At 39.2% G+C, this 14,652-nt stretch overlaps 1 protein-coding gene across 1 annotated transcript in view; it reads left to right on the plus strand.

The window, feature by feature from the left end:
• CNTN5 (contactin 5) overlaps positions 1–14,652 on the plus strand; it is a 1,071,081-nt gene that overhangs the window by 938,410 nt on the left and 118,019 nt on the right. Inside the window, exon 18 of the mRNA XM_045297732.1 lies at positions 9,352–9,472. Within this exon, the coding sequence (XP_045153667.1) occupies positions 9,352–9,472 (121 nt within the window). The remainder of the gene's footprint in view (positions 1–9,351; positions 9,473–14,652) is intronic.

Raw genomic sequence — 14,652 nt, forward strand, 5'->3', positions numbered from 1 at the left:
CATTCTCGGTAGAACACGCTACCACCGTTTTAAAATTCTTCACATTTTAAAAACAAAGAGCTGTGCATGTTATTGTTGCAATTTAGCTTGAAAATTAGGGAACCTATCCTCGGCCACAATGAAGACTTTCTAAAATGGATAAAGTCTGAACCAGGTTTGAACCTACAAGAGAGGATCTGGGCACCCAGACAGATCATTCTAAACTGCAATTGGGTTATACGTGGTGTTGCTCATGTCACAGAGCCGATTCTGATTCAGCGTTTTACATGGCAGAAGAGAACAGTGTCATAGGGTTTCCTCAATGGTGGTTTTTATGGGAGCCAGTGGCCTGGTCTTTTCTCCTCCTTAGCAGCTAGTGGGTGGTTCTAAATACTGATATTTTGATTAGCAGCAAAGGGGCCAACCATTGCACCAAGGCTCATAGAGAATTCATTTTCCGCTATAGTCAGATTCAAGTTACGCTGATTTCATCCTTGCATGCAAGATTAAGAAGTTGGACAAGCCGGTAAGCAATGTGGAATCAGTGAAGGCTTTTGAAATGGTAAATAAAGTCCTTGTTAAAATGGACTCGCCTTGCAGTGGCATGTCATTTGTGTTCAGGTTAGAAAAAAGAGGGGATGACAGAGAGGATATAAAAAGCTGATTGGAAAGACATATTAAAGATATAAATTAAGGAACCATGCTCACGATATGGTTGCTAAAGTTATATGCAACCCAGAAGTAGAAGGGGGCAACAGAATCTTACCCTGGATCCAATCTACATATGTTGCTATCAGACAATGCACCCCTGTCTGTGCTCCACGTTCCATCAAACAATCCCAGATGCAGGTATGAAGACAGCTGCCCTGCACTTCCATCCCATAATCTTTCCATTCAAATTGCAGTAGACTCGACACTCATGTGTTGGGTTTGTATCCGTATGTCCAAGCTTAGCTTAGCTGGGAAGATACATTTCTTCAAATATTCACATTTTTCTGATATCCACTAAGAAAAAAACTGCAAATCACCATGAAGTTAAACCCTTACTTTTCCATTTCGATGTTCAGTTCAGAAACCTTAGTGGAATAGTTGGTTACACATTGAGCTGCTAGCTGCCAGGTTAGCGGTTTGGAAACACCAGGCACACCGTGGGAGAAAGATGAGGCTTCCACGCCTGTGAACAATCACAGACTCAGAAGCCCACAGGGCAGTGCCACCCTGTCCTCTCGGGTTCCTGCGGGTCAGACTCGACTTGATGGAAAAGAGCTTGAGTTTATGTTCAGCTCTGACACCAGTTTCCGATGCAATGAAGACAGCAGTTAGCTTAGAAATCCTCGGGCTTCCTCATGCTTCTGATGTGCTGCTTTTTACATTACCCCGCCAGAAGGTTATTTGGTAACTCAGAGGTTCCCAACCACACTCACTTGTGCGGGGTTGGGGACTAATAATTTGCTAGAACTACGCAAACTTCACAGAAAGTGCTGTACTTAAAATCATGCACAAGCTTTATTATAGCAAAATGGATGCAAACTAAGAGGTGTGGGAGAGTTCACAACATGAAGCTTCCATGTCTCACCTTGTGTGCTGTCCCTCCCCTGAGGATCAATGTGGGGTTTTTTTTGGCAACCAAGAGATCCATGAAGCTCCTGCATCTATAGCGCCTTTGTTGAAGGCCTTTATGGAGTAAATGGTAATTCCTCCTTCCGCCTTGTTGGTTGATATCAGATAGTGTTAGCAAAAACCCTAGTATGACCTGTAGGTGTGAGATAACAAAGGGTCCTCGGTTACTCAGGAAATTCCAAGAGTTTAGAGTTATCTCTCAGTAAATAGGAGAAAGACCCTATTACATTACTTCAGATAAAATTAAATTATTTACCCACAAAAATAAGCATTTCTTGAACTAATCATAATAAAGATGAGTCAAATATCCTCAATAGTCATATAATATAAGGTTGACCAAGCTAAGAGTAAGTCCAATAGAGCATGACCTTATGTAATTACTGACTTTAGGTATTTTAAGGTGACCCTGGTGGTTTTGAGCTGCTAACCCCAAGGTCATCTATTCGAAACCACCAGCCGCACTTTGGGAGAAAGACGGACTTTCTACTCCCAGAATGATTCACAGACTCAGAGACTCACAGGGGCAGTGCTAGCTGCTCTATAGGTTCACGATGAGCTGGTGCAGACTTGATGGCAATGATTTGAGTTTGTGCGCGTTTGTGTTCTTTGTTTAGATGTTTTAGTCCTTTTTAGTTTTTCAACAAAGGAACATCTGATTAATATGGAAATAATTGTGTGGGCACTTAGACTCTCTTGCCTTGGCCACTTAGATTAAACATAGGAAAAGAGAATTCATTTGCACCTAGGGAAAAGAAATTCAATAGTCATATGACCAGAAGAAAGCTATTTAACAAGAATCAGGATACTAAAATAGCCCTTAAGTCTAGCATGTTAATAACACTTTCCCTCATGCTTGCTATATGTCTAACTGGAAGAGGCGGGCACTAATGTGGTATAGATGGTAGTTGGTCATGACTTAAATGTTCCTCATATATTTGATATTGTGTTCTAGGACATACATTATTTAAGATTTTAATTTTTAAGTTCATTATACTAAAACTTAATTATAGTTGACCCTGTTTTTTTGCTGTGATCTGCTATATAAAGCTTAATCTTTATGTTTACCAAATTAGTGGTAGACCCATGAATTCATTACTTCGTGCCTACAATATTAAGTATTGCACTTTGGTTATCGACTTTGAGTTCATCAATGAGTCCATCTTTTTCTTTATAAACTATGTCATCAAATAAAGTATTTTCTGCATTTCTCTAAGACCTTAAAATCAGATTAATGGGATGTATGTTAAAAATTAAATACCAAGATCCCATTAATGAGATGTTAGAGGCATTTTGACCCATTCTGTGTTTCCTATGTATTGTTGAAAGCATTTAATATTTCACAACAATAGACAAGAGTGATTTGAACATTTTCTTCATTGGTAACCATTATCACTATTTCTGAAAACATGCTAATTGTTTATATGTGAAAATTAGGTATCCCTAATTTCTTTAAAACAATATTCAAATTTCCTTCATCTTGAGTCTAAATCGAAATGTATGAGGATTAAGCAAAAATAGTTTTAAAGGGAAAAAAAATATATATATAGTTGTAAAGGGAATAAGAATGCATATATATATGTATTCCCTTTACTAATATATATATATTTGACTTATCATGCTCATGCACATTAACCAAAATATCCTCTGAGGTAAAAAAAATGGCTACAAAGAAATTATTTTATCTAACAGATGTTTTTATGTCCCACTGTTTTATGTTAATGACAGTAACCCTACCCAACTATCCATGTCTCATAGCTGGTACCCAGGTTTATGTTAAGTAGGATTTTTAAGGCATTTATGTAACAGAAACTGTATGCCAAATTGCTTGGGTTAATATGTATGTTTGCCAGTGGCTGGGGATGCTGGATTTGTTCTATGTGAGCTCCTTAAGAAGGCTAAACGAACTGTCAGTGAAGGCCGATTTCTAACTGCCCCATTCATTCAGCATGAGTCCACACATTACAAGAACACCCAACTGTAGGTCTCATATTGTTTAAATAATAAATTTCCAATATGTTCTCAGAATGCTAGTGTGTGCACTATTATAATAAATCTGACTATAAAATGCATTAATAGTACTTTACATTTTTGGAGCACATCCTAAAATTTCACGTATGTGTACTGTTTTTCATTTGCTTATGTGCAATACTTCAGGAAAAACAGTACAGATGTTATCATCCCAAAAAAGTGATTTTCCCAGAGTTCTGAGGCTAAAAAGGTGCTGAACCAAGGTTAAAATTCTAGGGTTTTTTATTGTTAGTTTAATAGTTTTCTATTAAACTATAATGCTTTAAGAAGGGTTGGGGTGAGAAAAAAGAGATATATATATATATATTTTTTTTTAATTAAAAGAAAAAGGGGGAAAAAACTTTAATTCCCCCCCCCCAAAAAAAAACACCCAACAACAACACTGCCATCGAATCGATGCCGACTATGGAAAACTATGATATCCAGTTTTTTGAGGGAATGAGTGCCAATTAAAGAAATGTTCCTCTTGGCTAAGAGGGAAATTTAGTACCCTCCAACAGATAATATTTATCAAACATTTAGTGTGTGCCAGACACATTGCTGTAGGCTTTACTTACATGATCACACTGGCGCTCTGAAGAGAAACGGAGAGATTGATTAATTTCCCTGCGTTCACGATCTCGTAAGTGGGAGAGCAGTCGTTCACAGAACTCCGTATCATTCCAAGGCCCTGCAACCTGTGCTCTGGTCCAGCATCTTCCTCTGTCGTCTTGTCCCATGGCCCTCCCGAACGTCTTTGGGAGAGGAACAAAAGGTTGAGGGTGTTATTAGCCATTAAAAAGGCATTTCTTTTGTTAAGGGTTAACCCAATGACAAGTCACTGTGCCAGTGAGCAGTTTGACTTCCAAAAAGAGCAAAGAAGACAGGAGCAAAGCATTATGGGAGCACGGATAGAGGAGCGTACGCGGACTCGGGAAGCCTTCACCGAGGCGATGGCGTTTGAACTGTGTCTAAGGATAGTTTCTCAGGAAAAGAAAAGAAAAAGCTCATCCACCATAGGAAGACAAAAAGAGCCAAGTTCTAGAAAGCTCTCTTCTAAGTGGGAAGGAGAATTCAGTGCTCTAGAAACAGAATGCCCCCTCATGGTGCAGAATCATATTCTAAAAGACCTTCTTTGTTAAAATAAGGACATTAAACTTGATTCTCAGAGTGATAAGGAGAGAGCAGCTGAGTTAAACAAGTTTTTATTTTTCGGAAGACGACAGGCAGCCTTGTGAGCAAAGTCCTTCATCTTTCACTTAGAGTGTAAGGGAAAGCTAATAACAGACTGGAGCTGGGTGGGAAGACAGCGTTTTCCTGCTTAATTCCAAAGTCACTCTGGGGTAGCAACTGCTGGAATGAGACTGTGGGACCGAGAAATACAAGTGACATGGCCATGCGGCTGCTCCACCAGAGGGTGAACACACCGCCTCGTTCATAAGACCCTTGATTTCGTCATTTATTCAACACACACGCAACATGTGTTACATTACTGTTCTCTCTGTGGGTAGTAGTACTTGCAGTGATACAGCAACTGGGGGGGACGAGTGTATGAAGCAACCAGTAACATCATGTGCTCATAGAGCCCAAGACAGCAGCAAAGAACAGGCAGGAAGTAAAGAAAGTGTCAAAGAAAACAAGAAAAGAGAGAGTAATTCCGGAGAGAGAAAAAGCGAAAATGAGGTTTAAACTTAAGAAAGCAAGCATCTGCTGTAAGTAACCATTTCATTAAAAGTGCACTAAATTGTGGAGTTTCTCTCTCAGGAACTGCATACTGTGAGCTGAGATTAAGTATAATGGGCTCCCACATGAATTCTTCTCATTACTTCTCTTGAAAGATCAGTAAATCTACTGAAAGGGTAATTTAGGTTTAGTGTTCACGATCCAATCATTTTACTTTTAGTCTTCCCTGTTTAGAATTTTTAAACTATGATGCAGATACAATCCAGAAAAGAAGAGATAGGCTCAAAAAGAGATGATTTCATGTTTTGGGATATTCTTGGTCCCCAGTAGTATACAGTAGATGGTAGCTGTAGTTCCCCTTCCCCTCCCCTGCTTTGATAGATGGTAGGAGAGCGTTGGCCAGCTTCTAGGGCAATGCACACTATTAATTGCAGGAACCAAGTAAAAGACAGCAGAAGAAAGAGAATCTATATTTCACTCTCCTGGATGCCTTGGACCTTTATGTGACTTTAATGAAGTCACTTCTTCATCCTATTAAGCTTTTCTTTCGCTGTAACTCCACAGAAAGACAAAGGTTTGGGAACTCTTGGTAAAGGATAGATGGATTATAGGTAGATGGATGGATGGATAGATAGATAGATAGATAGATAGATAGATAGATAGATAGATAGATTTTGGAGGAAAAGCCTAAAAAATATGAATGAGAACCTAAAAATGACTTAAGATCTTTTTATTCCTCGTCTTAAATTGCCATAAATTTGGTTTGTATTTTTTTAAGCACATGAGTGTTTTTTTTTGTTTGTTTGTTTGTTTTAACATTTTATTAGGGGCTCATACAACTGTTATCCCAATCCATACACACATCAATTGTGTAAAGCGCATTTGTACATCGTTTCTCAAAACATTTTCTCTCCATTTAAACCCCCGACATTAGGTCCTCATTTTTCCCCTCCCTCCCCGCTCCCCCCTCCCGCATGAGCCCTTGATAGTTTATAAATGGGTATTTTGTCATATCTTGCCCTGTCCGACGTCTCCCTTCATCCACTTTTTGGTTGTCTGTCCCCCAGGGAGGAGGTCACACACAGTTCCATGTAATTGGTTCCCTCTTTCCTACCCATTCTCCCTTTACCCTCCCTGTTTTGCCACTCACACCACTGGTCCTATAGGGCTCATCCGTCCTGGATTCCCTGTATTTTCAGTTCCTATCTGTACCAGTGTACCTCCTCTGGTCTAGCCAGTCTTGCAAGATAGAATTCGAGTCATGGTGGTGGGAGCGGGGAGGAAACCTTTAGGAACTAGAGGAAGGTTGTATTTCTCATCATTGTTACATCGCACCCTGACTGGCTCCTCTCCTCCCCGAGACTCCTCTGCAAGGGGATCTCCAGTAAGCACATGAGTGTTTTAACACACAAAAACAACCCCAAATATAATTTAAGAAGAACATTAATTAAGTCTTAAGCAGGAGACAACAAGGCAAGGACAAAGAGTCTCTGGAGAGGGAGATGATTTGCATGTGTTGTAAAAGCACCTAAGGGTTTGCGGAGACGTAAGAGGACCTGGAAGACAAAAGGAACTGTCACAAAAGCATGAACGGAAGCAGCTCAGTACATCCCAGTTACTGGTAGAACTACAGAAGCCAGGAAAGACAATGGTTGGAGAATATGTATTATGTTAGACAGAAAAACTGTTAAGATTGGTTTCAGGGCTCTCCAGCCAAAGCAGTCAGGATGCCACTGATGAGGAAGAGACTGTGACACCCCAATTTCCTTTAAGATACACCCAGGCAAGTCCCCAAGGGCAATGCCAGTGCTGCCTCTTTGAACAAGGAAGGGAAAGACAATAATCCACTCTCTAATGCACTCTGCCTGAGGCCCAAGCTATTCACACTGTCCATTAATGGTCAGAAGGAATTCGATGGAGGCTGAATTATTGTGGAGATTCAAAAATGTATTGAGGGCTTCCAATGTAAACCTTAGCCTTTTGTAAACTTGATGTTCAGAAATTTAAGCTCTAATACAAAAGTAAATAAAAAGCATGACAAACCAAAAAAGCACAGTCCTTCAGACAATGTTGTTTCTAGAAATTTTCTCTGGTTGTCTGGGGCTTTTCCTTGACTTTTCTGTTGGGCACATGAGTTCTGATAGATTCTTGATTAACTTATTGAGTACCCCCCACTAATAGAACTTCTAAGAAAGCCAGCAAGGAAAGAGAGATTTTAAACCTAAGGCGGACCCACAGTAAATAAACTGACCAAATCCTTAAATTCATTTTCACAGCATTAAAGTATGTGGATTTCCTACTGAATTGTGACTGATTTTTGTAGCTCATTTTGTCTCCCAACAATACTATTCAAGGGTTACAAATTTCTTTTTCTGGTTTGAGAAGGTGTGAGCACTGAAACAGTCTCGTGACGATATTGGATTTTATTAGAATTTAAAAATAACAACTTAGCCTCAAGAAATTAGTAGCGCAGGACATTCACTGGACAAAAATCACATTCCTTGAAATACTTGTTGTGACATTTTAATGCATCCTCAAGATGAAGCAGTTCCTTGCAAATAGCTAAACCAGACCATGTCTTAATTATTTCATGAAAGAAAACTTCATGACCCCTGGAAGTTTCTATCATGAAACTAATAGGAAGGAAAGGAAACAGAAATGAAATAGCAGAATGAAATGGTCTAAAATAGAATATATGTTTAAGAAATGAATTAAAGATACACACATCATTTGAGAGGTAAAAAACTCACAATGAACTTCCTCGTGCATGGATTACAAAAGGGGAGGTAATGGATTTGAAGGGTTTCTCTAAATCAGTCCTGCTTTCACGATTTTCATACAATCCACTGGATCACTTTAAAAATAAAGGCAAGCAAAGCAACTAAACTCTTTAAATGGCCATTTAGACATTGCCCTCTCAGAATCAATACATCACTCCTTTGAAAAAAAGGAACTCACTTTCGTCTCATCCAAAAGTGAAAGCTCTCAGATCGGAGGCACCTCTCTGACTTGCATGAAACATTCTCATGTGCTCAGGTATTGTTGGAGAATTGCGAGTTCTTGAATCTGTCATGTTGAGCTGCATGTATCCGCTCTCATTCCGGTCACTTCTTTGATTTCAAGAAACTGATGGCACGATTGGAATTATGCTATGTTATTACACACACACACACTCACACACACATATACATATACTGAATTGTAAACCCAGAACACATTCGCATAACACAGGAATTCTATCTTTCCTGATAGCGTAAATGAAAGACAAGATTAACGAATGAATGGTTTGTTCCCTCATTCTATAGTGGAGGATCACTGATCCCATGAATGATGAATCTAAGAGAGCTTCCCTGGTACTTATTGATCTCCTTAACTGCAGTTATTCTTCAACTATGTTCTAACCATCCTGCTCCTGACATGAGCTAACATGTTGAGCCTCCTTTGTGTTTTGTAGCTGCAGTGATTAACCAAGACTCAGGCGGACCCCGGTCCCGGATGGTGGTGGTTAGAGGGGGAATAAATCTTTGTTCAGTAAAGACATATGGCTTTGGGACCAGCAGTCTTTCACCTACGTTCTGTTGCCCACAGTGCATTTACAAAAGGAATCATTCAGAAAAGCCACAAGAGATGATGTGTTGATTGCTATCCGCTCACATAATTAATCCCCCACAAGGTTGCAATTCCTTTCAATACTATTCTCTTGCCATAAAAATAGGCTTGTCTGTGAATAGAAAAGCGATAATTTTTTGCTCACTGAGTAATTTTTCTATATTTCTGAAGATATGAGTTTGTGTGTGCATATTTAAATCTTTCTTGAATATTTTAGTTGATAAACGATTGTATGCAGTATTAAATGATCAAACCCTGTATTAGCAATTGTTGAAAAACATAACTTCCATGTGTTCCTTAAAATAGGGCATGTTTGATTTCTGGTTTGTTGTCATATAAATTGTAAGGCCAAAATCGAGCCCTTTAATTAAATATGCAAAGTTCCTCCCCTTAAACCACCTTGAACTAGGCAGATTTGCAACATTTTAAACTGGCACTTCATCCCTCTTTCAGCAAGCATCCTCTGCAGATTTAATGATCAGGAACATCCTTCTGATGCATGCTGGGAGATATGGCTGCAGGGTACAGACCACAGCAGACAGTGTGTCAGATGAGGCAGAACTTCTTGTTAGGGGTGAGTATGCTAATAGTGCAGTCTGAAAACATGATCACCATAAATTATCATACAAAGGAATTTAAATGCATGGACGTTGAGCATATCAGTACTGTGCACTTTACTTTCAACTTTACAATATATGTCATTTTTGCTTAACCTTTTGCCTTTGAAAAGATTACATGGAAAGCTGCTCCTTAGGAACAGACAAAACCTACAGATGCAACGTCAGGGTCCAAGAGAACTTTAGTAATAAGTGGTCATTAAATGTTGAACCAACTTAATGCCAAGTGAAAAGTGTCAACAGTTGAACCACTAAGATATTCGGACTACAGACACAGCCATCCATTTGTATGTGTATATGTGTTTTTCAAATGCAAATTGAGTGGAATCCCAGCCTCTTTTCCTCTCCACTAACTTCTAAATTCTGCTTCCCAAAACAGGAAAATTGCATGCCTAAAATGATGACATTTGTAACTGTTAAGTGACAGGGATGTGGAAATGTCAACACATCCTCTCTGTGCAGAAATCACATTTAAGTGGTTTCCAACGATGAGTTGCACCACCAACGCCTGTGACCCTGTGAAGAAGCCACATCTTCCATGGATAACCGAATGATTAGTACACCTTTTCTTTTAACACAATATTCCCCCTTCCGGTTAATCAGATTCTAGCATTCATTTTTGTTCTTCCTTTGATCTATGGATTTAAGTATAATGTACATACAGAGCAGTTCACATATTGTAAGCATACAAATGTACATCTCAGTGATAATCACAAGGCAAACACACCATGAACTACCATCCAAGGCACAACACTTCCTAGCGTTGATTCTGACGCCTAGCAACCCATGTAGGAATGGCGCTGCTGTCAATCTTTATGGGAACAGGTTGCTCACCGTTCTCAGCTTGGCCGGTGGGGTGGGGGAGGGCTGGTGGGTGTGAGCCATTGAGTTTGAAGTGCTTAGCTGGTCCAGTGCCTAGCCGACAGCACCAGCAGAAGCAACAACTAGAATCTTATCAGAATCCCAACTAGAATCCTGTCCTTTTTGATCATAGGTAATACATTTGAGTAGTGTGAGTATTGCATGAAGTCTCTACAAATAACATCTCATCACTCGCCCCAAGACCTTGTATTTTTAATTAATTAGTCTTTTATCCAGATAGGTATTCTAATTTTTGAGAATTCATCAGTGTTACTTTAAAATTTCTAAGCAGGACATGCAACACATTCGGAGTTTCGTCACCTCGTTGTTCAGGTGTGCAAATCACCAAAGGCTTATTGATTTTTGCCAGCTCATCATCCACCACTGGCCCCAGTAAAAGGTTGTTTTAAAAGATGGGTGAGATCTGGACTGAGTGGCAGCTTGTTCATATTCTGTGTGTTTGTTTCTGTTCAGAAGGCTTATTGAACTTTTCTCCAAATTGATATCAAGAATGTGGATCTCTATTTCCATTTTATAAAACGTCAGCTTTTAAAAGTGCACTTCCTCTCTTCATATTCCATTTAGCTAGCAAAAGAAAATTCCTTTGCACCTCCTGACGTTACAAGGCTCATAGAACTGCAAATCCCATACTGCCTCCAAATTTACAGGAAATTGCTTTCTTCACTTGCTGTGGCCTGTTTTAGATTATGTGTATTTATTGTGTAGCACTTGCCTAGTAATTTAGAATGATGCTCCTAAAATTGGAGCTTTCCAAATGAATAACACAATTTAGAAGCTGATAACAAGACGCGAGGTAGTTTTACAGGGCTGTAAGGGGCAAATTTAAGTGACAAACTAACATTCTGCTTTGTAAGTAAAATTAAACCCAACAGGGTTTAAAACATAATTCAGGTTCAGCTTTTTCATGTTCTGCTCTTTTAGCCTTTGGCTTTATGCCTAGGAGATGATAGAATGCATAAATTTAGGGAATATACTCCACAGCAATTTCAAACAGGTTGCTATTGTCTGAATATTCATGTAACATTCAGCCCCAGCTTTTGCTTGAAGTAAGTTTGATCACATTGCCAATTTTCCATTATATATTTGCATTGCTTTTCTACAATTAGCAAAAATAGCGTGTCTCTTCTGCCTGGTTGGTCTTAGACTGATTAAAAACTGAACAAAGGATTCTAGTTCTTCCTCTTTCTTATGTTTTTATTTTTATGTAGTTGAAACATGAATTCTAGAAGATTCACATTCTTAAAGTTGACTTTCAAAATGATATGGAAGATAGTTTTACTCCACTAGCCTCCTCTCTCCCACTCCTCCACTTTGTGAGTTTGTAAACGCAGGACATGTTAGGATAGCACAAGCGGCAGGACTCAATCCGAATATTCTAGACGACCTTTTTCTAACGAAGGCCGCAATTCTAGTAAGTAGAATCTGTAAAGCAATATCCAAATTCATGATTTGAATAGCAAGGATGTTTCACCAGGCATCTTCTTCTAGTATACCATCATTTGATTGTCTAAGCAATTCACTTTGCTCCGAGGTGCGCATGAGGATGTACATGTTCTATGTCTTCCTATTTGATTTCAGTGGCAAATCTATTTTCTCTGACATAAAGGGAAGCTGCATTTTAATTGTCTTCTGTCCCATTAACCAGAGCCTTGTGGCATAATGGCTACATGTTGGGTTGCTAACCACAAGGTCAAACCCACCAACTGCTTCTTCGGAGAAAAAGGAGACCCTCTACTCCCATAGCTATTCATAGTCTCGGAAACCCCTAGGCTTGCTCCGAGTCAGAATCAACTCAATGGCAGTGCTCTTTTGTTTGGTTGGTTGGCTGGTTGGTGGGTTTCCTGTTAATAGTAGCTTATAAGATCATTTTGTGCATCTGACCAAACCCTCCATCTCATCCTCTAGCCTCCTAAGCACCTTAAACGGAAGCTCAGGTTTGGGGCCTCATCACTTCACTCTTACAGGTTTAGAATCCGAGTGTTCCTGACTGAAGATACTGCCTAGCTCTGTTCCCATTCACAATTTTAAGGACTATCTATCCTTCACCCAAATGCTTATTTCCACTGCAACTTTATTTTGCCTGTGAATGCCAGTGCTATTATTCACCTCTCTGCCACCATTATCATCCTCCTCCTAAAATTGAGTTTTTCCATAAATAATCATCTGAAGCATAAAATCGCTTGCTCTCACATATTTAATATTCAGTGAACCAGCATTATAATAGCACCATGCATAATTTGGAGAACTACAATAGAAGTAATGAATATGTTAGAAGGAATTATTTTGCTGGAATATAAAAGAAAATTAAAGCCACACCTGGACATCTGTGCAAAATGTTAGTCAGTTATTCAAGGGTGACATAGCAATCAAACGGAAACTTAGGTTAGGCAATGCTGTAAAAAAGATCTCTTTAAAGACAGGGCAAAATCATGCTATGCTAGAAAAGAGAGAGATCATTAGGAGGTAACCTCGCTATATTTGAAGTTCTGATGCTACCAGGAAAAATGAGAAGTGATCACACACATTATAAAAAAAATCAAGAAAGACATTTTTATTGTCTTGTATAATAATTAATGTCAGTAATACATTTGTCATAGCAAATTTCTGGATTGGAAACTGTTAAGATGTTAAAAAGAAAATGTGCTTAGCTAAAAGGAGACTAACTAGGGGCCAAAGCATGAGTTCCATCTATTCCATCCAGATGCAGAAGGAGCCATTGAAAATTCACTTTGGCATACAACTTCTTTACTCTTATTGCTCTGCTTCTTAATGTTAGGTCAAGAAACTTGTGGAAAACTCCAAGAAGAATCAGTCCTTTCTAGGTTCCTCTAAACTTCACAGCATATCTGCTGGGCCCTTCTTTCCCTAAACTTGGAAAGAATTTTTATTTTCTGAGTTACCACTTGATGGTTAATCTAATGTGTATGAAATTGAATTTGAGAAGAATGAATTAACTGCGGGATGTGACTCATTAAAAGACATCTAACTCCTTTTAACTATTTACTCCAAGCTCCCACCCTTCCATTGTATTTCTAGCACAAACTTCAACTTATCTTTCAATCTTACTTCCCTTAACTTTTCTAACTAATTCAGTTCATTTGGACATTCCAAGATCTATTCCTTTTATTACTACTAATGTTGTACTTTTAGTCTCGCCTAACTCACGTTGACAGGTCTCTGATGGCTAGTGGTTACGTATTGGGCTGTATTGGGCTGCTCGCCACAAGGTCAGCAGTTGACATCACCAGCCCTTCCAAGGGAGAAAGGTGGGGCTTTTCACTCCTGTAAACAGTTACAGTCTGAATCTCCAGGAGCAGTTCTGTCCTGTCTTAGAGAGTCACCAGGAGTCATAAATTATTCTAGACAGTGAGTTTGTATTTTTTTAACCCACTTTGACACACTTCCTGGCAAAACTAAAATGGTTAAAAGCTAGCTTTATCAATGAAACAAATCAGTAAGAATTTGTTGATAATTTATATTTATTTGTTTTCTGAGCCATTCATTCAGCAGTTTGCTCAGCACTTAGAACAGAAAGATGAAGAAGCTAAAGTCTGAGCCCTATGAGAGTCCTACGGGCACTAGTGTGAGAACTACCTTTGGAAATGGGAGACATACCAAACCAGAAAGTTCACCTGAGAAACTTTCACTCTTGTTGGGGAAATGGGGAAAGACTAGCAGGAAACAAACATACAGCTACAGCTCTGGCTGCTTGTTCAAAACTTATTAAAAATGCTCACTCTAGGAAAGAACTAGGAGGCAAAGGGCAGTTATAGAGATCTAAATACAAGCATATACAGATGTAAATATATTTATGTATGCCGAGGGGGAAACAGATCTATGTACATATATATAGGCTTAGTATTAAGGAAACAAATGGACAGTGGGCCCCCTACTCAAGTACTCCCTCAACACGAGAATACTTTGTTCTAACAATTCGACAGTCTGAGATGCTCACCTTCCTGGCACAATCGCTGAAGACAATGGGTGCACAAGCAAATGTGAAGAAAGCTGATGGTGCCCGGCCTTCAAAAGATATAGTATCTGAGGTCTTAAAAGCCTGAAGATAAACAACCAGTCATCTAGCTGAGAAACAAGAAAGCCCACATGGAAGAAGCACACCAACCTATCCTGACATGATTGCTGAAGACAAAGCGGGTGCATAAGTAAATGCGGTGAAGAAAGCTGATGGTGCCCAGCTATCAAAAAATAGAGTCTGGGGTCTATAGGCTGGAAGATAAACAAGTGGCCATCTAAC

This window comes from Echinops telfairi, unplaced genomic scaffold (assembly GCF_000313985.2).
Source record: "Echinops telfairi isolate 266 unplaced genomic scaffold, ASM31398v2 ScPeMD7_7421;HRSCAF=8459, whole genome shotgun sequence".
In the NCBI taxonomy this organism is placed as follows: domain Eukaryota; kingdom Metazoa; phylum Chordata; class Mammalia; order Afrosoricida; family Tenrecidae; genus Echinops; species Echinops telfairi.